The following is a 26,152-nucleotide window of genomic DNA, read 5'->3' as shown; positions in this document are numbered from 1 at the left end:
TTCTAGGTTGCTTACCGAGCCGGTTCCAGATGCACCGTAGCTATCTATGAATTTATGATAGAACATAGCTCGCTTTACCTTAAGGCTGGGAACATAAAGCGTGACATCAACTTCATAGAAGGGCTGAGCAGCTCCCAAGGATGAACTTTCATCAACTGGGAATCCTAGACTCACCTAACCAAATTACCCAATCACATCAGATGAAGATTCTACATGGACAATGAATTATAAGTTTTTTCGCATTGTAATGGTCGATTTGCGTGGCAGCCGCCCTTCCGCCCTGCAAAGGCCAATCACAATTGTTTTTTCTCAAATCAACGTTGTTGTGGCGTAGAATGACGCAGGTAGGTGCCAAATAAGAGAAAATATAATGTCATTCAGCCGCCCTGCAAATGCCCTGTTTCATAGGTGCAAATCAATACCAATCATATACATATATAAATTATTATTGATAAATCTGGTCATGCAATATAAAACCACAAGCATTTCTGCCTGACATAATTCATTCCAAGGACCGATAGCTCCATGAATTTCAAGCTACATTTGTCTTTTGATCATGGCGTACCCTTCGGACATTTAAAGAAAAAAAAAAACCGTGCAGTCAAGCTCCATATGATAGCTCATACTAGCACTGCCTTGAGATCCTGGCCTACTTGCTTGTATTTTATCCATAGAGCCATAGAAGTTTATTAGAAGACATCCGGGTGGAAACGTCCTGGGATTGAGTTGCTTTGTTGAGCCTGCTTCAGATGCAACGTCAATGCATAGTTGTTTACCTGGCAGAGCATTACATAACAAACAAGGTCAGAAAATTGGAAAGCAGCAATGGAATTTTTTTAAAACGAGGGCAGTAGCACAGAATATCATCACAGATAGCTCTGTTGTTAACATGGAAAGGGAAGTGTGAAAATTCCACCAAAATGCTAAATCATGCAAATATTTCATGGGTTAACTAACATGGAAAGGGAAGAAGTGTGAAAATTCCACCACAATGCTAAATCATGCAAATATTTCATGGGTTAATGAGCTCAACCTCCAAGGTTCTCAACTGATCCTGGTATTGGGACACCAATTGCTTCAGCTGCTGCAACTCCTGGCTACTTTCTTCAAACTCTTTTTGACGCTCGTGCTGAATAGATACAGCTCGCTTGAGAATTGTATTTTCCTGAATCAATGCTTGCATTTGTTCCTTCAACATCATGTTTTCCTAATGCAATGGAAGACAAGCAGAAAAAACTCTCAAAACAAACCCAACAAGAATATCTCATCTATAGAAGTCGCTGAACACAGGCAGGGAATATAGAAAGAAAACACTGATAGAAGCAATAAAACACCTGGTGAAAGCTTTTGGCTGCCTCTGCTCCTGCACGCGTACAAATGGACTTCTCAAGAGCTTCTAGTGCTCTTGAAGCACGTGCTCTGGCATCATCAATATTGGAGGCACTCATCATTTCTCTAACAAAAAGCTCTACCCACTCCATACCATCCATTGATAGGAGTGCTGATGCTGAAGGATCTTCAGAAGGAGCCTCAGCATCTGATGGTGCCAACCCTACAACAAAATATTGCTTTCCATCAAGCCACCATCAATGCCAAAAAAAGACCAACATCGCAAGGCCCATATTCTTGATCCATAAAGTAAAAATTATTATTTTACTTTTATCTTTCTGAATTGGAACAGTGGTTCACATGCTTATAATGTTTCATTCAATTGGTTATTCACAGGATTGATGTGACATAGACAAGCATGAAGAGGAAAGCCATAGTATAATACGTGTGTGTGCTCAGATGAAAACCATAACCATGACTAGCTGACTGCTAATCTTTGTTTGATCAAACTAAAGGACATTTAAATCCACCACCTTAGCTTTCCTTCTAATTACAAATGGATGTCAACAACAATTCAAGAGAAGTATATTTGAAGAAATTTCCAACGATTTAACATGCTACATGCAGTTTATTCTGTTATGAAAACACATGTTCATTCCCTTTGATCACATGGATTTTCTTGCATGGGCTTTATTCTTCTGATGATCAAAAGAAGGATATACACATACCTAGGAGAATGAGAATCACCACAAATAGCAAAAGTCTGACACATACTATAAATCCACTGGAAAATGAGACTATCTTTCCCTGCTATTAAAACATGACATGTATATAAGGAGATAAGGCCTCGGGCCAGCTAATATGCAGCCAGTTATTAGTAGTGTTAATTTTAGCACACACAACCATCCAAAATTCTAACTAACAAAACAATTTGTTGTAGCATAATTCTCTAAAGAGTCAAGAGACCACCTCTTGTTTTTCACAAATCATGCTACAGCTCCAACAACTCATTCCTTTCAACTCATAATGAGTTAAGGGACCAACTCTTGCAGCCTTCATATAGTCAACTTCTTGTTTTTATTTCCACTCCTTCCCCCTCTGTCAATACCCCTCCTATCTAACTGTTATGATTACACTAAAGATCTGTGATACCACAGACCATTTCCTCTATAAACATCGACACATCATTCTCCTTAGCTTTTTCCTATGTCAAATTTAATGATCACTCTCTCAGTTAATTAGTTTGGCAAGTATTCCATATTCAACAACTGAACATGGGTTAACGAGCAACCAGTTGATTAATCAAACATGTTGATTAAAGCCATGGTCAATAAACTATCTACACCTCGTTCCATAAACTCTGAATAGCAGTTCAACATTATCAATGCATCCAACTAATCCTAAGCATACAGGTCCGCCACATGACTTTGAACTGGTAGCATTTTATAAATCTCCATCAATACTGGTTTCTGTAGAAAAAGAAACTAAAAGAGTCTGCAGGGGATGCACCTAGATGCAAAATCATAGAGTAAAACTATCGTCTTAGGATTGCCATCATTATGTTCCAAACATGTAGCAAAATCCTCTCAGCCAATCCAAGGCAAGCTCAAAACTTTCACGAAATATTTTATACCAAAAAGTTTCCCAAGTGTACCTTGTGGTGGAACATTAGCCTTGTCCATTACATCAGACTTAACTGCAGCTGCGCTGAAATTTTCAACAGATGCTAAACGAAGCTCATTCAAACTTCTGATAGCTGAATCCAAATCGTCGCCACATTCTTCAAGCACTTTCTCAAGAAGCTAGAATGGTAAAGAGTAAGAAAAGTCAGCAAAATACCCATAACAGATGTATCACTGAAATCCAATAAGCAATCATTACAGCCGAACCATCTGATTTCTTAAAAAAAAATGACCCTCTCACACGGAAAATAGTAGAACAAATTGCATACAGTATATCATCGACAATTAAGCATTACTGTTATTAATATAAACAAATAACATCCAACGAAAATTGCTTTCATTTTGATTAAAACACCAGTAAATCAGCCACAAAACAAGCTCATTTTAATCGGAAACTGATACGGGTACACATCCACCTTCATTCACAACTCACTCCAAACAAGACCAAAACCATTTTTAACATACCATAACAAAAACAACAATCAAAATCAATTCTTTATAAATTCCCAGAACTTTCTATCATGAATTACAGTATAAAAATGGTTTAATCAGATGGATCCACAAAACCATAAAAACAAACACTTTCTCATGTCCCGCTATTAGAAGAATTGATTGATTATCATTTCCAATCTCCCAAACACTTTAATTAGATGAATTCACAATCCAAATTAAACAAAAACCCAACCAATCAACTATTAAATTACAAAGATTCAATCAGCAATAAAAAATTAATCAATCATTTTGTGTTTTGTTATAAAACAAAAGGAGCAAACCTGCTTGTCCATATCAGGGAAAATGGCGGCGAGTTGTTCGACAAAAGCCGAAGAAGAGGAGGAAGAAGAAGAGAAATTAAAGGAGGCCGGGCTGGAAGCAATGGTATTCGATCTGGGAGGAGAGAAACGAACAGGAGAAGAAGAAGAACAACGGATTCTTTTTGACACAGGCGGGCTAGTAACTGTCAATTCTTCAAAGAAAGATCTCTTCCCGCACACTATTGCAGACATAGTGTTCTTTCCTCCTAATCAAAACTAAAAAAAGAAATCTCCCCTTCTCTCTCTATATATATCTATCTATCTACTCCAACCACTGATTTCTTGCTTATACAGCACCAAATTTCAATCAAATCCTCAAAATTGAGACCGGTTTCGATGAATTCGATTGATCCCGATCTCTAATTTTTTTATTGAGGGTTTGATTGATCGATTTTGGGGATTCGATGGTAATTAGGGTTTCTCTTCTTTTATCTACCTAATCTGCATCTGTTTGTCTTTTCATGACTGCTGCTTCGTATTTCATGGCGAAAGCCAAAGGTGGAAGGTGACGTGTTTTTTGGGTTAGTTTATTAAAAAAAAAAAGAAAAAGGAAAGGGTAACCTTCATTGTTACCCCTGTAGTTCATAAATATTCTATTTCTACCCTTATATTTTGGATTTCATAATGTTACCCTTCTACCTTCCTAAAGGCATTGTTCTTGTCATTAAATAACTTTGAAGTTAACTTTTGATTTTTTTTCTTAAGGTATTTAATTTTCTTATGAGATATTATTTTTTTTATCATGTATATGTAAGGAAAAACATTTATAGTCTAAAAGAGTTTTTTAATGAGTTTTTTTCTTAAGGTATTTAATTTTCTTATGAGATATTATTTTTTTATAATGGATATATAAGGAAAAAAAATCATAGTCTAAAAGAGTTCTTGAAAGTCAAACTCCAAGATGATGTGATTAAGGATGAGGAATAAAAAACAAAATATTGATGTGATATTTAAGAGGAAATTATGAGAGTAAAATAATGAGAAATGAAATTAATAACATAAAGTCATTTTTGCTGTAATTATTCCAAAGTGATAAGAAAAGGGGGAGATTAAGTTGAGTAATTATTCCAAATTTTCGAATATTAGGGAGTTAACATTGAGTAATTGTAAACTAAGAGGGTAGGAGTGCAGACGTGGATGAATTTACAAAGGCAGATAAGTTTGGGTAAAGGGCAGACATACGCAAGGGATATGAGGAGACGAGGGAGAAGGTAACGTGGCCTTTTTTCATTGGTCTTTCTTCAGATTTATGGCACTGCTGGGTAGAGTAAAATACCAGACATTACTAATTACGCCGGTTTGATGATGTGGTTAGATCTGTGTTTTGAATTATTTTTAATTAAAATAATATGAAATTGATTATTTTTAATTTTTTTATAGTTTTAAATTACTGATATATATATATATATATATGTTTTTAAAAAATATATTTATCTTATTACTAAACACATAGTATTAAGGTATTTAAGTGAAAATAAATTATTTGAAAAAAAAAATTAGTGTTTCAAAAATTTATTTGTTTTAAAAAATATTTTTTGTTATTTTTTAATAATTTTAATATATTAATATTAAGAAAAATATCTTAATATATTTTCACGCAGTTTTATCGTGGGCCCGTGGAGCAAAGATTAATCTGTTCCCTTAATGGTATTCTAAGGTGGGCCGAGCAATTATCTGGGATGAGCCTGCAAGAGCCCGCAACGTATCTTGAATCGTGCCTCGAGACTCGAGTCCGTATCCATTTCTAATTGGGTAAGGACTTCAAGATTCAGACAGACTTCGGCCATAAGAGGCCACCTTCAGGCACAGAGCATTCTGAATGTTTTTGGGCATTTCACGATCTAGTTTGGTCTGGGCAGCAGTCTTTTTATTTTTATCTAGTCCTACAAGTTTAATTGTTCTAATTAGTCTTCGTGTATCAATCATTTTTATACTTATCTATCTGTTATGCCCATCCAAATAAATAAAAATACTTTCACTTCAAAAACTCAAACCTAACAAAATTCATTCAAAAAACATGAAAAAATAAATTTTAACACCACTTGATTATTCTTTTTTTAAATAAAAAAATTAGATGGGCTTTTAGTTTTTGAAATGAGGATATTTCATTAGTTGGATGAAAATATCTAATAAAATCATAAATTAAAATATGACTTCACATGTAAAGACAAATTAAAGCAACCAGGCTTCTGGAACACATTACATACTAAGTTCACTTATTGAATTGCGCTAGCTTTTTTTTACAAAAAAAAAAAAATCGAATTTTCCTTGCCCGGTATTGTACTATGCATGAGGTGGACAGCCTCATTCACGTGATTGGTTTTTTAAAAGTTTATATGTGACCATCTCTTTTGGATTAAAAAAATTATTATAAAAACTCTTCTATCTAAATTTCACTTTCTTCGCATATTTTTATAAATAACACTTTACATTGATATTAAATAATAAATTAATACATAAATAAAATACAGAGAATATAAACTGTTATTAAACATATAAATTGTAGAATAAAAAATACAATTTATAAAAATATAAATAAAAAATGAATTCAAATCAAACTATAAAAGAGTTTTTGTGATCATCCCTTAAAAAAAAAGTATATTGATAAAAAACTTCACCTCCTTGTATATTTTTTTTTCTTATTTTTTTGGGAATGTATTTGAGAATGCTGTTAAACAATGTTTTTGAAAAAAATTTAATTTTTTTTTGTTTTTAAATTTTTTTGAATTGTTGATATTAAAAATAAAATTTAAAAAAACAAAAAAACATGTATTATTTTTAATATATTTTTAAACAAAAAACACTTTGAAATTAAATCTTCACCATATTCTGTGTTTAATGAAGGTTCTTTTATGTGTGTCTCAATTAAAAGGACCTTACAACTTAAAATTAAAATTTTTAAGTTAATTAGTTTGAATTCTAGATTTAATCTTAGATGTATCCATGTAATTTTAAATTTGTATTATAGAATTACATAAGTATTTATATTATTAAATCCACTTCAACACAAACAATTATTTCAACACAAACAATAGTTTAACTGAAAAAATAACCAAATAATTAAAATAATTTGAATGTAAAATAAACTTAATAACTTGGAAAATAATAACATTTATAGAGTGAATTATAATTTGATTACAATAATTTTTTTAATATTTTTAATTTATAGAATTAAAGCTGCAAGTTTACAAGTTCACTTTGTAAAGAAAATGACAAACTTACTTAACTATCATCTACAAAGTTATTACTTATAAAATTATTGTTTACAAGCTATCATTTACTGGTTATAAAATTATAATTAGATATCTACTTGATAAAAAGATTTTACTTAGTAAATTTTTTTTGAAAATCTTATAAACTTAATTGAATTGCAATGTAATTATTGCTATCTTGTTAAATTGTGTTCTTTTTAGTTGTCTTGTCTCCTTTTTTAAATAGAAAAATTCAAGAAAATCACCATAATTATCCACTTATCCTATTCAAGATAGATTATAGTAATTATTCACTTACCTTATTCAATATAACCATGAGCACATTTCTTGTTTTAAAGATCTTCTCCCATGTAAACTCTTTTTATCTTCAATTCAGTATTCACGTTCAAGTTTGCCATGTTTTTTCTCATTAGACATTATAATTTTTTGATTAATTTTAGTGTATAACACTCTTATATAGGCTCGGCTACATGAGTGATTTGAATTTCAATTTAATGTCTTGTTTCCTAAAGAAATCCTAATTTATTATTCAGTTTTATACGAGTTTCTTTTTCTTTTTCTTTTGTGTTCTTTTCCTTGACTTGTTTAACGAGTTCCTCTTTTTTTAATATCTTAAATATAATTTTCATCTTCTGATCTTAGTTCGACGTTTGAGTTTGAGTTTGTTAATTTGAGTAGTTGTTTTCTTAGTTTGAAATGAAAGACACCACCTATTTTAGTAATCTATGCAAGCATTTCAATTTTAATCTCTTCATAAATCCAACAACTCGAAAGCCTCACTCAAATATAGAAATCAACTAAATCAATAACTTTTCTATGATCATGACTTATAAGATTATTAATGAAACACTAAAAAGTAAGCTTAGAATTAGCTATATTCATAAAAGTATATTTATTAAAATAATTACTTTTTAATCTAATCCTTCAATAATATAAATTTTTTTATTTTAGAATTATTTTTTTATTTTTTTATTTAATATTGAATTATTTTAAAAATTATATCCTTTTTTTATGCTAGATTGTACATCGATCTCATGGATTTGATTTTTTTTTTCTCCAGCTTCAACATTAGATATATTATAACTGTGACTTTATAATTTTTTTGTTTAATTTTTATGAATTTATTGCAATCTCATGATTCAAAAACATGTTAAACATGTTCAATCCTTTTTCTATATATTCAATTTTACCCTCCATCAACTTAATTTTCTTTTTTTTTTCTTTTTAATTTTAAATTTATTTTTATTTTTTAAAAAATTGAGCTTCATGATTTTCTTTTGATTTGCTTTTTGTAAAGTAATCTCAGTCTCATATATTTTTTTTTTTTGCTTTTTGTAAAGTAATCTCAGTCTCATAGATTTTTTTTTTCAATTTCAATCTTCAATATTAGATTTGTTAAAAATAAAATTTTCTAATTTTTTTATTTTATTTTATGAAATTCTCGATCCTATGATTCAAGTTGCAATTTTAACATATTAGTTTAGGTTGATTTAGATTGTGTTTTTTTCTTGTTTTTAATTGATTTTTTTATTTTATTTTTTAATATTAAATTAGTTTTTTAAATTATTTTTTAAAACTGGCTTCAAAAAAATATCAAATTATATTTAATATTATTTTAAAAAAAAATTAGATATTAATCAAATTGTATTTGATTAGGAGGCACCATGAAGTCATTTGCAAGTTACGTACGTAGCAAGACGTGGGAGATATTTCAATACTTTAATGAATGTAGAGGTTTTTCTACTAATGTAAATCATGGATGTAGCATAACATGTATGTGTTAAACAGTATATTAAACAAAAAAATAAGTGAGAGGTTTTTAACTCAACCGCTTCACGGCCCTCACCCCTCTCTTTTTTTTCTTCTTTTGTCGCTATCATTTTCGTCTTTCTTTTTTTAATTTTTTATTTCAATTTCAATTTTTTATTGATTTTTTATTAATTTTTTATTATATTTTTAATTATATCTTTTAATATTTAATTAATTTTAAATTAATATTTATAATTTATTTTAGTTTATTTTATACAAGATTATCATAATAATAAACAAGCATTCCACCATCTAGGTTATACTTGATATTATAAAAGTTTATTTTTTATTATCATATAATTAAATAAAAATAGTTTTAAATAATAAAGTTATCAAAAATAGTTTTGACTAATTAAGTAATAAAACTCAGGTTAATTTAATATATTATCTTCTTGATATTAAAAAAATATCTTCTTGAAATATTTTTTAAAGTCAAACCGTACATTTTACTTATTATTTATGTTGGCATTGAACCTGTCAACCCATTGAGTCATATCAAAAATACTTTTATGTGGTCTAATTTGAAACTCAAGATAGGTTAAAAGTCAAGTCAGGAGATTTCAAGGTGAACTCATTGACCCGATTTAAAATTCATTATCAAGGCTTCAGGTTTAACATGTTAAATCTGAGTCAATCTAATATATCACCTTCTAAATATTAAAAAAAAAATCATCTAGAAAATTTTTTCAAGTCAAACCACGTTTTTTACCTATCGTTCAGTTTGCATTTGAATATGTCATTTAAATGTTCATATCTATACAACTTTTATGTGATCTAATTTTAAACTGCAATTAGACTAAGATTCAGGTCATGAGGTTTTAAGGTTTGAAGTTCATGACTAGAGTTATAGGTTTAGAGTTCATGACCAAGATCATAAATTTAAAAAATTAAGCAATAAAGTCTTGGTTAATCCAATATATTATCGTCTTATTATTAAAAAAAAATATCATTTTTTTTTAAATAAAAACCGAATTAGGATCAACTCGTGACCCATGAGTTGAACATAATCAGTGATTCATACCTTAAGCTGAATAATTAACTGGGCTAGGTTCTATAGTATTTATTTTTGGCTCAATCAGAACTATAATATATAATATTCAATGATACGATCCAATCTTTGACCAGCTAAAAAGCTGAGGAATTTTGTTTGGCTTGATAATATCCATTTTATGATGATCTCATGTTATAACTCACACCTAGGCCACCAACTGTGTTGCTACTACTAGAAAAAGATATGGATCACTGAAAGTAGCTGATATTTGAATTACATTATAAAAAAAATGAACAAGGATATGAGACAGGGGTGTTTAAAAAAATCGATTAACCAAAAAACTCAAAAAAAAACCCACAGGGGTGTTTAAAAAAATCGATTAACCAGAAAACTCAAAAAAAACCCAAAGAAAAATTAACTGAAAAAACTGAACCGAAATGAAAAACTGATTAAACTTATTTTTAAAATCATAAATTTTAATAGATCCTGTTTGGTTTTGGTTTTAAAACGAAAATCGGCAACCCACGCCAAACCAACCAAAAAATCCTAAAAAGCCTTCATTTGTGCAGGGATATAAATAGTTAATTAGCCTAACCCTAACATAACCTACCCTCTCCCCTGCCCTCATAAAAAGTCGTTGTCTGTGCAAATTAAAAAACCGCCTCTCCACCTAAAAATTCATTCTTGTTTTTCCTTTCAAGTTTTCAACTACTCTGCATCATATATCTATGCTTTTTTATTCTTTTCTCTCTTTACTTTCGGTCGAACACAAACCCACATCTCCATCTCTCTAGCTTCTCTTCTTCCTTTACTTTTATGCAAGTCGTCGCGATCCTCCTCCATTCTTGCAGATCTACAAATCTAAATCTACAGTAGGCAGGGCTTTTCTTCTCTCTTTACTTATGTGCAAGTTATCGTCATCCTTCATTTTTCCAGATCTACAACAAGCAAGATAGAGTTCAATTCTACTTTTTAGATTTTGTTTATTTGCTCCTATATAATGTTTCAAACTCTTGTGAGGCTATTTGATTGGACACTTTTTCTTAATCAGTGTGTGTTCTTCTAGGTTACAAAACAATTTTGATATAAATATATGATAGGTTACAATGTTGGCTTCAATGTGAAAACATGGTTGTTGTTGTGGAGCAGGAATGCTAGCTTCATAATAAGTTCAAATTCGCTATTGATTTTGTTAATTTCATGATTTGTTAAATTTTTATGTTTTTTGGTGATAGGATTAGGTTTCTCAATTCTTCATCAAAAAAATCAAATTTAACTAAACCAAACTAGTTTAATTTGAATCGAATTTTGGTTTGGTTCAGTTAATATTTCACAAAACTAATATAACTCTATTCGATTGGGTTTTTAAATCTAAATCAAACCAAACTGAACCGTGAACACTTCTAATAGGAGAACATGTATAACTTCAACAAAACACCCATTTCCCCTGCATTAAACCGATAGTACACACTTCTTAGCCAGTTCACAACTGATTTTCTTGGCTTCCAAAGTTGAGTGCAAGAACCAGTCAACAAGCATCTTCATATATAACAATCACTCGGTTTGTTTCCCTTTCTAGCCATATATCGATCCATATTCCACCAATGAGATCCTCATAAGATAAAATAGTTTCAAGCACCTTGCATGATGATGATACCTAGCAAAGAACCATGTTGCGCATGGTTTTCAGACTTGTGTATTTCAAGAAGAAATAAAAACTCCCATGCATGCCAAACCATCAATGCTAGTTCAAAATACAGTGCACGCCTCTTTACATGGAGCTCGTTTGAGATGGGGTGTCGATGCCTCGATAGGTGGCTTAATGGGTGGGGGTTTTGATCTTGTTCGGGCCCTAGATGACGCTCAAAACATGAAATGGTCCATCTCAAAAAAGGATGTATGGTGAATTGTTTTGCAGCGCAACATCTCCCTCTGAAAATATATGTGCATCTGGACCTTTCTCCTGCGCCAATCATATGGTTTGTAACTTTATACCTTGAAGAATAGGGTATCTTGTTTGCCCATATGATCATCTTGAGTGGGCTACACAAGGAAGTGTTTTCTTAGAGCCTCTCTTATCTCCTATATGTGCCTCAAATTAATGCATGTGGCGGGGTCCTGAGCGGGTCCGCACACGTAGTGGGGGCAATGGGTATCTCTTCTTTCCAAAGTTGCAAGCACAGTGTCGAAAAAAGAATAGGATCTCATCACAGATTGCTTTTCTTCATCCAAAGCATCATAGAATACCATTTTGTTAATGGTTGTTGCTGAAATGACCTCTCAACAAGCCACCTCCTCCCTTCCTCCCCGTTCCCCCCCTCTCCTTTTAGAACACTACCCTCAACAGAAACCCATCTATGACATGCCTCTCGTCGTCCTCCGTTCCCGTCAACACAGGAATAAATATCTACAGTTCCATGGCCTAGAGAGAGAGTGTCTGTTTGTGATGGGATTGCACTCAAATATGCTCTTTGACTGTCTCTCCTCGGCTTTGACCAGACAATAATTCAAGGAAGAATTTTTTAATTAATGAAACTCTCTGGGAAAACATCTTTAAGCTCATGTTTTATTAAACACACTCAGTTTGTTATACAAAAGAAGTGTATTGTACTCGAGAGCTAAGGAATTAATGTTGTGGTGACCCCAGGCCGTATGCTTAGGTTTTACATTAATGCCGCCCACGCATTAATTATATTGGACAAAAAAAATTTATACCATTTTATGTTAAGATTTTATTACAAAAGACTTATTTTTAATTCCGAGGTATGAAAACTAATTCAAGAGTATATTATGTTTTCTTGTGGTAACCTTCTTTTTAAAATATTTTAAAAATATTTTTATATTACTTTTCATCTTAAAAAATACCAATTCGATGTTTTTTCTGGTTTTGATGTGTTAATTTAAATTTTTTTTTTAAATATTATTTAAATACTTTTCTGGTTTTGATGTGTTAATTTAAATTATTTTTTTTTAAATATTATTTAAATACATTTTTAATTCAAAAATATTCTAACATAAAATAAAATAAAAACGTCATTCCTTTTTTGTTACTCTTCTTCCCAGTCAGGTCCTCATTTCAGCAAGGACTTTATTCTATGCTTATTCCCTAGTTATTTATAATTTCTTTTGTGGTTCAAAGTGTAAAACATCTGCTCTTAATACAGGAGTAGTTTTTCAGCTGCCAGTTTTGAGTCCGCTGGGAACATGATCATTGGTTTACTCGCTCCCACTCTCTCTCTCTCTCTCTCTCTCTCTCTCTCTCCGGTCATTAGCTTACTGGTCAAATTACAATTCCAGTCACATCCATGCGTATATCAGATACCAGATTGTTGGCCGAGATTAGATTTTTTTTAATATAAAAAAATATTTGAACTTTGTTAATATTTTTATAATATTTAAAAATTTTAAACCATACAATAAATAATTCAGTTGATTTAAGAGATTTAAAGATAATTTAAATAATTAATAAAAATATAATTTTATTAAAATAATTAAAATAATATATTTTCTTCAAAATATCAAGATAATAAAATATTATATTAATTTGAGTTAATTCGGTTTAATTTGTTGAATTCATGATATGGCTTATTGAAACATGATAACCTCATATAATACAAATCAAAACAAATTATGAAAACTAATTATTAATCATTTTAATATTTAAAAAAAATAAAAAATAACATGAGTCAAGCCGAGGTAACTTACTAAATTCATAACCTGTGTCATGAGACCATGATAATATCATAAAAAATAAATCAAAATAAATTATGAAACTCAACTTCCAATCAATTTAATATTGAATGACAAAATTAAAAAACAAATCAATGAAAAAATAACATGAGTTAATCCTGGTTAACCTGTCAAACCCGTGATAAGGGTCATAAGACCTATAGTTGATCATTTTCAATTTGGTATGGTTTTAAACCAAAAAAACTAACCAAATCAAAATTTATATTTTTAAAAATTTTAAACCGAATTGACTAATCAATTCAAATCAATCATTTTAATTCAGTTTAGTTTTTTTCTTTTAAAATTGATTAACCAGTTGTTATTGCTGGTTAGAGAATTTCAAACAAAATTTATTGTGAAATTATAACAAAATAAAAGAATAATTTTCAAGTGAAACTTCAACCAGAAAACCAATAGAAAAGGATAAAAGGTAACAAGAAAATACTTTCTCTACTTGAAAACCAAGTTGTTTTTTCTTTATGAGTCCATTGAACAAAGACCTTTAGAGTTCTGACATATAAAGTTGATGAGAAATTCAACATTAAACCAGATTATTGAAACAAAAGTAGATTTTTTGGAATATTCTTTTATCTATTCACAAATAATTCAAGAAACTCATTAAAAAAATATTTAAAACCCAAATCTATTATCTCAATGAATACAAGCTAATAAGCAATGAAAAAATACTTGGGTTTTTCCATCTTTAACGACACAAAACTAAGAAATTAGAGAGAAACGGGGAGATAGGTAGGAGGGGGGAGGGAAAGGGGCATGTGGGAAATGTGAGCAGATAAGGAGGGAGGGGAGAGTTGGCTGCAGGAGAAAATAAAAGTAGAAGAACAGGAGAAATGTGAGCAAACTAAAAGGGTGGGGAAAATAGGGTTTCAGTAAATAAATAAATTTTTTATACCTAGATTTGAAGTGGGGTTGAAACTTGGAACTGAATCAGTTTAGTCCAGTTTGATTCAATTGATTTTAAATTTTTGAAATCGAACTGAACCGAATTTTTTTGTTTTTTAATCGGTTAATTTAATTTTTTTAGTTTAGTTTTTTCAAAAATTTTTTAGTTTAATTGATTTTTTGGTTTTTTTTATCACCCCTAATAAGACCGATATAACTTCATAAAAAAAATAAAAAACATGATGGGTAAAATTGGGTTACAAATCCGCGACTCGAGGTTATAAGATTAAAATAACCTCATATAAAATAAATTAAAATAGATTACAAAATACAATTCTCAGTCAATCACCTCCAGGAGAATAAAAATGAAAAAAAATCAATTTAAAAAGAAAATAATATAACATAAGTTGAATCAGCTTAGGTTAACTCATAGAATTTGTGATTTAGATTATAAGATCATGAAAACTTAATAAAAAATAAATAGAAAGAAATCACAACACTTGATTTCTAATCAACCTAATGTTAAGTGATAAAATTTAGAAGAAAAAAAAACTCAAATCAATTAGATTGACCTGCAATATAGATCATGAAAACATGACGAAGATATAAAAAATAAACCATATCAAATAATAAAACTTAATTTTTAATATATAAAATATTAAAGAATAAAATAATATATATATATGTATATATAAATAATATTTTGTAGGGCCGTGAAAAACAACACCACTTTTAGTTTTTTTGTTAGTAATAATAAGAATAACATACAAAAAATACTTTCACATAATATTAACCACTAACACGAGACAAAAGATAAAAACTAGATTTTTTAGGGTTAATTAGATGCTGCAAATACACATGAAAATCACATAATTACACAATATAATTAAAAGAAAATTCCTTATGAATAATACCTTTTTTTATTCTAGTCAATAAACTTTCTTTTTTAAATTTAATCCTTACGTGATATTATATATGTTGATATTTTTTTATCTTGACATATTTTCAAGAATTAAAGGTGTTTGATTAAATTGTAGAATTAAATCAAAGCCCAATTTAATAAAATAGAATTTAAGTTTGTAATGTAAAAATATTAATATCCTAGTACATGTCCTATCAAATTAAAAAAATATGAATGTAGAATTGATACAAATTATTTTTAAGACTTCAAGAATTATTTTTATCCCATCAATGGGGAAGTCATGGTAGTACATGTCCTATCAAATTCCATCTACTCTGATATCTGCACTTTCATTGTGATGTATTTATATTTATCCTTTTGCTTATAAAATAAGAGTTAAAAATCAAGGGTCGCATCTGCAGAGGGGAGAATTCCGAAACTCCTTCGTGACTGTTTCGGTATTATTGTTGGTATTATATTTTAAATATTTTTTTTATTATATTAAAATATATTTTTTAATTTTTAAATACATTTATTGATATTAATGTATTAAAATAATTCAAAAGCTTAAAAAGATTAATTTGAAACTAAAAAGATTTTAATTTTTTTTATAAACACAGTATGATCTTACTTTTAAACGTATCCTTCAATGTAAACGATTAACTAAAAATCTGAATCCTATAAATGTTTCTTTGTAACTTAATTCACATTAAAATATGATTTGGATTACATTAAAATTATTATTTTATCCTTCATTATTTTATTTATAAAACTTTGCTCATAGCTAAAATGGTCTTTACATATAATTAATTTATCACTTATTATTTGTTTGAAATCAACAATTTTATTTTTATTTTTTATAAGAACACGTAGTGTATTATTCTTAAAAACCTAATGAGAAGAACCTTTAATCCACACCATTAAAATTTATTAGTATTGGTTTAAAGGACTTGATTATAATTCTATAATAATTTTTATTATTGTTGTTGTTATTTAGCTCTAAAATTATTTTTATTATTTTACAAATTAATGAACAGTATGGTTACTTCATTACCTTTGTTATTTAAATTTTTTACCATGGGTTTTAAGGGTTTGGTCATAATTTTATAATGATTTTTTTTTATTATTGTTTAGCACTAGGAGCTTTTTTTTCATAATTTTATAATGATTTTTTTTTATTGTTTAGCACTAGGAGCTTTTTCGTTTTTATATAAATAAAAAAAATAAAAAAAATTATTGTCGCTAGCCCCATATATACTAGTGGCCTCGCCACCGTTAAACAATTGACTCTAATGGTTTGAATTGTAATTTAGCTGCATTATTAGTTAGTCTTGGCATCTTTTTTTTTTGAGTAGCATATATATGGTTGTTAAATCTGATTTGACACCAATTTATTTTTTTTATTCATTTTTTTTTATATTACATGTTAACCATGCAAAATATTATACCAACCCTTCAATTCCTTTTTTTTTTTAATTAAGTGTTTCTTCTCTCAATTATAATTGTTTTATTTACATTGATTATTTCTAATTAGATTTTGTTTTTTTAATTGCTATTTTTTTTGTTTTGAATTATTTTCTCTATTGATTTGTTTTTTTTATTCCATATTTAAGTATTTATTTTCATTTAGCTTTTATGTCAAATTTGATCCTAATTTTTTTAATTGCTATTTTTTAATCATTTTTTTTTAATTAATGTTTTTTTTTTTAATTGCTATTTTTTAATCATTTTTCTTAATTAATTTTTCTCAATTCCATCTCTAAACATTTAATTTCATTTAATTTGAATGATTGCTATTTGTTTTGTTTTGCATTGATTTTATGATTAATTTTTTTTTTCTTTTTAATTTCATTATTCAATATTTGTTTGATTAGGAATCTTACTTCTTGGTTTTTAGAGTTCACCTTTAATGAGGTCACGGCGGTCTTATAACTTAGGTCACATATCTAAAAAATTAGGCCACGTTAACTTTGGTTTTTTTTTTTTAAAAGTATTTTTTTCAAAAAAAAATTTGGTTTCCTATACACTAGGTAATTCCAATTTCATGTCCTAGATCATATGTTAGATTTTTTGACTTGGTTTGACTGTCGGATTCGCTCAAGATTTTTTTCCTCTATCTTTCCATTATATTGACAAATATATATTTCTTAGATTTTGCTGATGTGTTCAGTCTCGCATAATTTTTTTATGGTATGAATTTATTTAGTTAGTTTCATTTGTATTTATCATTTAAGTCATGAATTTTTTAAGGTGAATTTATTTTTTATTTATTTAAATAAATAAATTTAATAAATATGATCGGGTAAATATTTTATTTTTGTAGTTTATTTCTTAGTTATTATTAACAATTTTTTTTATATAAATGGTTATTAATTTATTTAGTTAAATGATTGCATAAATTTTTTAATTTACACTTTAAATTTTTTTATATAAAAAACTTTATAATAACTTGATTGAAATATGTATAAATTAGCATGTACATCCACGAATTAAAAAAAATTAAAAGCCAAATGTTTGCGAAAATCTTTGATGGGCATACGTTAGCAAGACTTTGTTACGCAGGGTGATTTTGGTAATTTTGCTAAGTTAAATAGAGGGGGGGAGAGAGAGGGAATTCCCATCCCCCACGCCAAAAGGTGGTGGAAAAAAGTTCTTTTTGTACACACTGCGATGATGGTGATGATGATGCCTGCGATCTTTAACAGCAGCAGCAACACCAACAAGACCAACACTAACGCAAACAACAACATTAACATTTTTCAATTCCTCTCTCTCTCACACACTCACTTTCTTTTTCTTCTTCATCAGTTCACTCATAACAAAACATAACATAACCCAACCATGACCAATCTCTACTCACCTGTCGATCACATCCCATGCAATCATAGTGACAACTCATGATATAAAATTAGAAAACAAGAACCCAAAAAGAAAACTAAACAAAGTTATGGATAGCAAGTGTGGTTGCTGGGCTGTCTTAAAACGTGGAGTTAGAGGTTCTTGCAAGTCCTCTGCCTCTAGAGATTCTGCTAACGCGATCCCTCGTACTAGTCTTGTCTACGATGCAGGTGCGTCTAATTATGTTGTAGTTTTTTTCATCTCTTTTGTGATTTTGAGCTCAAATTGTTGATTCTAGTTGTGTATCAAGATGTTCCATGCTTATTTGCTTAAGGGTCTCCTCTGTTTTTATTGTATGATATTGATTTACTATGCTATTTAAGTGTTGAAAGTTGATTTCTTTTTGTTAAAGTTTTGAAATTTGAGCTTAAGACAATCTCATCTGTCTCTCTTGTATCCTGTCAAAGTTGGTAAACTTGACATTAAGAGAACAGATCTCAAGATGGGGTTGTGTTGATTCTTTTACAAAGATCAACTTCTTGATTTGCAGGAACTGGGAAATGCAAGTTCTATTTCAGTTTACAAGGTTATCATGGTAATAGAAAACTTGACCAAAAAATATCATCTTTTTCAAGTCACAAAACAGAATTGATTGCCGATCCAACTTGCCTACTAGTGCTAAATTTGAGTTTCTCTTTCTTTGCTCAAGATGAACTTTGTGTTTCAATTGTTAATAAAGTATGTAACTTGTGGATAAAAGAGGGGTCTCGCTTCATTCTGTTGATGCAGCTACTGAAACAAGATACCTAAATGCAAGCAATCGAGAGTTATGTGCTCATAATGAAGCACAACTATCTTCTGATAATCCTGACCCACAAGATAAGAAATCTCCATGCCAGTTGCTGCAGTTTACCTTTCAAGAACTAAAATCAGCAACGGGGAATTTTAGGCCTGATAGCATTCTTGGAGAGGGCGGATTTGGATACGTGTTTAAAGGATGGATAGAGGAGAATGGGACAGCACCAGCAAAACCTGGGTCAGGAATCACAGTTGCGGTGAAGAGTTTAAAGCCAGATGGTCTTCAAGGCCATAGAGAATGGGTGGTTAGTAGAATATCTGCTTTTCTTGGGTTAGTAGATTGATGTCAAAAGTGATGGCTGGATGGAGGATTAGAAGTAAGAGAGTGACATTATGATAATTTACCTTATTGCAGGCTGAAGTTGATTTTCTTGGACAGCTTCACCATCCTAATCTCGTTAAGCTTATTGGTTACTGCATCGAGGATGATCAACGACTTCTTGTTTATGAATTTATGACGCGAGGGAGTCTTGAAAATCATCTTTTTAGAAGTAAGTTTTAACAATTTTGTTGCCTATTCTTTGTTCTCTTGTTGCTATTGAAGATCCATGTTTCTATTTGAGAAGCTTCCTACTAAATGACTACTAGATTTACATATTTTTCCACCACTTGATACAAGGAGAATTGTTCTCTTCTTTGAAATTCAATTCTCCTTGTTCTTTCTGCCATTTTTCTCTCCTAATTATTGTGGCTAAACTAGCTATTAATGTCGAGAAAATTTTCCATTTTCTTTTTTTCCCCCTCAGGACTGTGTACCTTCCAGGTTTTTTCTACTATTCTTAGTGATGAAAGGTTGCTTCTGCATCATTTTATTTGATTGAGTTTATTGTCGCAGTTTTCATCAGTTTTTTTTTGTCATGGAAATTGGGAATGATACACATGAGACAAAGCTGGTCTACATTTCTCCCCTATTTAGCTTCATGATTTATTGAATCAACAGGCAAAGAGTGAGCTGAGAATGTGGACTAGCTACTGGCCAGCTATATCAAATTGTTTGAAATTTCTTTGAAACTGAAGTTATCAATGCTCTGAAGATCTTCAATGTTTTTTTTTTTTTTTTTTTTTTTATCATGCTTGTACATTTTCTAGTTGTATGAAGGCAAATTCTGATGCTGATATAACTTTCGAAGGGACAATACCTCTTCCATGGTCCAGCAGGATTAAGATTGCACTTGGGGCAGCAAAAGGATTGGCCTTTCTCCATGGTGGCCCTGAACCAGTTATTTACAGAGATTTTAAGACATCAAACATTTTGCTTGACTCGGTATGTGGTGACTCATATCAATGAATGATACTGTCAAATCTTTTGCTTGATTGAAGTCTTTACAAGGAAAATTCTTTTACAGGAGTATAATGCTAAGCTTTCAGATTTTGGTCTAGCAAAAGCTGGGCCTCAAGGGGACAAAACTCATGTTTCTACAAGGGTTGTTGGGACGTATGGCTATGCTGCTCCAGAGTATGTGATGACAGGTATGGAAGTTGTAATAGATAGGTAGGAGTAAACTCCTTTGAAATTATCACCTGCTGGTCCTGCATTTCATGAGGAAACTGTAATCAACTAGAAAAACAAGTTTTACTTTCTATAGAAAAGATGAATAGTGTCAACGAAAGAGTAAACCTTTTGTCGAAGCATCTACATTTCTATTTTAAACCTGAAGTGAATCATCCAATTTGGGGTTTAAATACAGTATCTGATCGTACATGTTGATCCGACTATAACAAACACTCGCATTGACTTCTACTAAACTAACCAAGACTCTCATTGCATCCAGTTTAGCTGCTATGAAATACGTTTCAGCACTGGGATCCAGAGCCTGTCTTTGATGGGGATCTAACAAAATTGCACATTTGGCTCCTCTTACAGGACACTTGACATCTAAGAGTGATGTTTACAGCTTTGGAGTTGTGCTGCTTGAGATTTTGACAGGCAGAAGATCAATGGACAAGAAGCGACCTAGTGGTGAACAGAATCTAGTTGCATGGGCACGACCTTATTTAGCTGACAAGAGAAAGATGTACCAGCTAGTGGATCCCAGGTTGGAGCTGAATTACTCCCTTAAAGCGGTCCAGAAAGTTTCTCAATTGGCTTACAACTGCCTCAGTAGGGATTCAAAGTCCCGTCCTACAATGGATGAAGTTGTGAAAGTTCTCACTCCATTGCAAGATCTAAACGACCTTGCCATTTTATCTTATCACTCTCGTTTGTCTCAACAAGGGAAGCGCAAGAAGAAAAGTGAAGGAGCTCAGCAGCACGCAAATGTATCTTCCAAAAGCTTCAGAGATTCTCCCTTGAATACTGGCAAGCAGCGTTATAGATAAGGGCAATCGATTCAATCTCCTTGATTGATTCAAGTATCAAGAAAAACAAGGTTGGTATTCTGCCTTTGTATTCGTTGGCTATTCTGAAGGGAATATTTCAAGCCTGTTTTATGACATTTGGGTGTTCTAAGATTTTCTGGATCCAGAAAAACATCCGAAGAAGAAAGGTAAATCAGCTTCTATGAAAACTTACACTAGAGAGCTAACCATCAATTCAGACCTTGCCTGTGATTTGCTGTTATTGTAATTGAGATATATCTTGTAATTAGATGAAACCTGCCATTTCTAAGATTGCTACATGTCGCTATCTGAATGTCAATTGCTTTGAGGTTTTGGAGTTGCATTTTGACTTCGTCCTGAGTATGTCACTACTGTATCTTTCATTGATACAGAATTCATCTCGCAAAACCAAAATTTCAATCCCAGCCAGGTTTAGAACTTGCATCAGTTGAGAACCGCAAAAGACCTTTGTATTGAATAACATTCTGCACTTGCACAATGAAAGTTAAATTGACGTGAACCAAAATTTTTCGTTCAGCTCCTGCATAGAGTTTATACCAAGCATGGTCCAGATTCAAAAGTTGGGGACTTCGTATCAGTTCTTTATAATGGGTGCACCATGCAGGCTCTGGTCGCGTTTGACCATAGAAGCTTAGCATCTTAGTCATGTCCAAGACAAGCCACTGACATGTTTTCAGCAAAATCAGCACTTATGCTATCAACAAAGATACGAGGGGTGTGTGTATATATATATATATATATGTATGTATATGAGTTAAGCGTTAGAATCTTTGCAATAAGCACTTTAAAAATATCAGTTGCATGATCTCACATTCAAAATAGATTCTCATTTTGCTTCAACCTGCTCTCCTAGTTATTCACAGTAAAGGTTTCTAATGACATATGCATTTCATCATGTATGCATTCACATTAAAATCATATCTTGCTTTAATTTATAATGCCAATCATTTCTGAAAAGGGTAGTAAAAATTATTCTCTTGTTGCATGTGAGAATTATTAGATGAAGAGTACGGCAGCATCTCCTTTTTAGAATATGCTTGCCATCCGCAACGAACACTATGGCTCTGCCTCCCAAGTTGTCCATCTCTTTTCCTGTATGAGAGCACCAAGGCCCTTTTTAAGGCTCTAACTTTCTTACTAATAGTAATCACCCGCACTGTATAAGTAATTACTCAAATAGAATGTATTCGACATGTCATTTTGAAGCCAGCTAGGATAAACTTCGAGGGACATAGAGGATGCGTTTGATACATTAGACAGTGACATATCCTAAAGCTTGAGCCACTGTAGAAGACATCCTGGAGGTGGTTATGGCTTTGAGATTATGAAAGGAAACCAGTCTATGATTAGAGAGGACATAACAGCAAGCCCTGATGTTTAGTTTCGACCAAAAAATCTGAAAGTACTTATTCTCTTCAAATAAATTTTTAAGTCTATGGTTGCATTGATCAATCAAATTCCATGGTCAAGCAAACTTCAAAATCAAACATGTTGCCTCATAGCAGACTGTAAAATAGGAAGTCTATGAATTCGAGACAAAATAAAGTTTACCACAGCAAGCAGACAGCCGAATGTACAGCAAATTTCAATTTTACTAATCGAACTCATGACTTGTGAACAATCATATCAGTCATACAATCTTTTCATTTGCAGACGCATGTTACAAGCTATTTATTTATTTATTTGTCATTTATGCATGACTGTCTATATAGATGTGATTGGTTTGGAGATATATAAATGTATCCAATATTCAACTTGCTAACAATATCTGTCCACTATAGTCCTATATATACATGATTGAAAGGCAATTTTGCACCTGTGTTTTCACCGATTCTTCAAGTGAAAGGCAAATAAAAGAAACAAGCAAAAGACTCGCTGACATTAGATTGAGAGATGCTAAAATACAACACTTGGTTTGATATTGATTTCAAAGAATTGATCCATCTTCATAATTGTCACTCGAAGTCATGATAACACCATTAGAAAAGAAGGTGGCATCTTCATAAAATTCATTCGACACTTCTGGAGCCCTGCCATGCGACCCTTCACTTACTTTTTGGAAAATAACGTTGTATGTAACATTGCTGAAGCAAGTATTAGTACATCACCGGTCGGAATTTCCAACACTTAACCTGCCAACATTGCTGAAGGTGGTAATAGTTTGTCGCATGTACTTAACCTGCAGATGGAAATTTAATCTATAATGCCAATTTCTAATGAGGTTAGAGTAAAACTTTTCTTGTTGCATATGAGAATTGCGAAATGACTAGCACAGCACATGTTGTAACCTCCTTATAAAATCATGGCTCAGCTCGATATTCTACTAAACACCCATTATCTATGGCCTTAAAGACCATCGGGCTTTAAACTCTTCACAGAAACTGTGATTCCAGACCGAGATTTAATTTGCTGGCGACGTCCCATTCTCCCCTGTCCATCCTTTAAACACGTATCCGAACCCGCCCTCTCAAAGAATATTGCTGTCTGGCCTAAAATTCGTAGTTGCAGATTTTAGTTCTTGAATGGTAAACTGAAGCAATCGGCATCGAGATTTATTGTTATTGGTGCATATGACACTACCAAAAAAATCGAAGAATGCCAACGGAATATTCCGTTAATGTTTAGGAAAAATTCCATCAGTATTATAAATTATTATTATTATTATTATTATTTATGTGGGGTGTCCGGGCCAGCTTGCACGCACCACGACTAATCCCCATGGCCCACTGAATATCCTGCAAACCCAGTAGGCATGTAAGACACCGTGGAGGTGACAATCGTGCATATTGCAAACCCAGTAGGCATGTAAAGCACCGTGGAGGTGACAAACTTGCATGTCAGAACTCGAATTCATGTGCAGTGGAAGAAGACAAATTCCTTCCACCGCTAGGCCAAGCCCCTCGGTGCCAGTATTATAAATTATTGATTGCATTGCTGCTGGAATACCATCATTGAAAAATTGCTCGCGACTTTTTTATTCTGTTAACAATTTCTAATATTGAAGGATTCATTATAGAAATATTTTGTTGGTTTTAGAAATTGTGATGGAATTAAAAATTATAAAAATAGGAATTGTAGACAAATATTCATTTCGTCACAGATTCTGTGGGTGATTTCTTTTCCTTGAGAAATAGTGGTAAAAAGTCTCGATTAAAAGAGATAAAAATGAAATTACTATCCCACTCACTCATTCATCCCACTCAATGATTCAATGTTTGGTCCAACTTTTTGATAGGATGATTTATTAAATTAAAACACAAGCTACTAGTCATACAATTGGGTCATTTCATTGAAATTTTCAAGGATGAAGATTTTAATTTCAATAACAATGTTAATATTTCAAAATCCAAAATATTTAAATATCAAATTATTTAGTATTTTGAGTAATGGTTAATCAATTCAAGTATTTGGATTTAGTTTCTTTAGTATCAAGAATTCTTGATTTATGGTAAAAGTTTAAGTAAATGCAAAGACAATTTGAATTGTAACAATGGTAATACTACAAATTCCTCTACTTTCAAACGATATTAATAAGAGATGGTAATACTACAAATTCCTCTACTTTCAACGATATTAATAAGAAACAAATATTCATTATATATATATATTAATGAAATAATAAGTATTGTTGGTTCCTTGAGAGACCTTGTATGCACCTATGAATATAAAATAATTATTACATCAATATGAATGATTATTTTAAAAAGAGAGACATGACGATTTATTATACCTTCAATACTTTTATTTTAGGGGATTGTTTAGGATCAAGTACATAAACTTAAAATTTGATAATAATTGAATCTAAATGCTTTGGATCTGATATATTTGTCATATCAGACCCATATTTTTTTGGATTTGGCTGTCTGCGAAGTTTAAGTTATTTGTGTTTAACATGTTTTTTATTTTTACGCTGCTTTGAGTTTAGTTGACTGTTAAGTCCAAGTTTTTTAAGTCTAACATGCTTGCTAGACCCAGATTACCTTAATCTTAGCGAACTGCTGAGTCCAAACCTTTTGAGTTTGATGTACTTGCTAGACCTATACAGCCCTAAGTTTGGCTGACTTTCAGCCCAAGCTCTTTGGTCCGACGTGCTTGCCAAAATCAGGCTGCTTTGAGCTTCACCGACTACCAAGCCTAAGTTTTTTGGGCATGCTATATTTACCAAACTTATTTTATATGGTTAAGATTTTTTTCTATTTATAAAAATATTAACCAAATATTTTAACTCATAGATATATAATAAAGTTGAAACAATGTAGTGTGGAAATTATCTCCCAATTTTCATAATACAGATGATCAGATTGGTTCCTAGTGCTTTCAACCTTGGAAAAAATTCAACAACTTAATGTTCCATCTCTATAAGCATGAAGAGTGAATTAACAATTTTAATAATTTTTATTGATTTAAAAACTAGTTTGTTTCAAATCTCTTTCTTTTTTTTAATTTCCATACAACTCCTTAAGTATGTTTTTCCTTTTGCTTATAAGCATATAAAATGATGTGGTAGTCATTACTTAATTAAATTATAAGATCTAAGTTACAAATAAATATGTCATGGATCATAGTAGCTAAACCTAAGGAGTTGTTTTAATCACGATTAAAGAGGTTTGCTCTCTTTTTTAATTTTTTAGATTTGAATCTTGAAGCTAATATCCATTAAATTCTACTAAATACATAGGATTAATATGGAAGGTGCGGACTTAAACAGCTTTAAAAAAAAAGAATTTAATCTTAGTTAACGTTGAAGTTAA

General features: G+C 31.0%; 2 protein-coding genes across 3 annotated transcripts; one reads left to right on the top strand and one right to left on the bottom strand.

The window, feature by feature from the left end:
* Positions 1–409: 409 nt before the first annotated feature.
* Positions 410–4,322, bottom strand: LOC105122637 (uncharacterized). The gene is made up of 5 exons (XM_011021872.1): positions 3,785–4,322; positions 2,984–3,131; positions 1,335–1,552; positions 1,034–1,207; positions 410–776 (listed from the first exon to the last, which is right to left on the bottom strand). Exons 1-5 carry the CDS (start codon positions 4,013–4,015, stop codon positions 690–692), a joined length of 858 nt encoding a protein of 285 aa, XP_011020174.1. The 5' UTR covers positions 4,016–4,322; the 3' UTR covers positions 410–689.
* Positions 4,323–17,989: 13,667 nt separating this feature from the next.
* Positions 17,990–21,723, top strand: LOC105122635 (probable receptor-like protein kinase At5g15080). Of its 2 annotated transcripts, XM_011021866.1 has the most exons (7): positions 17,990–18,433; positions 18,754–18,798; positions 18,993–19,306; positions 19,417–19,552; positions 20,192–20,325; positions 20,408–20,531; positions 20,926–21,723. In XM_011021866.1, the coding sequence occupies exons 1-7, from the start codon at positions 18,313–18,315 to the stop codon at positions 21,378–21,380; spliced, it is 1,329 nt and encodes a 442-aa protein (XP_011020168.1). In that variant the 5' UTR covers positions 17,990–18,312; the 3' UTR covers positions 21,381–21,723. The 2 variants fall into 2 exon arrangements, with proteins under 2 accessions (XP_011020168.1, XP_011020169.1); XM_011021867.1 differs by lacking the exon at positions 18,754–18,798 and having other exon boundaries at positions 17,991–18,433.
* Positions 21,724–26,152: the final 4,429 nt, after the last annotated feature.

This window comes from Populus euphratica, unplaced genomic scaffold (assembly GCF_000495115.2).
Source record: "Populus euphratica unplaced genomic scaffold, PopEup_1.0 scaffold20.1, whole genome shotgun sequence".
Lineage (NCBI taxonomy): Eukaryota > Viridiplantae > Streptophyta > Magnoliopsida > Malpighiales > Salicaceae > Populus > Populus euphratica.
The sequence above is the reverse complement of the archived record's forward strand: the minus strand, read 5'-3'. Positions and strand labels throughout refer to the sequence as shown.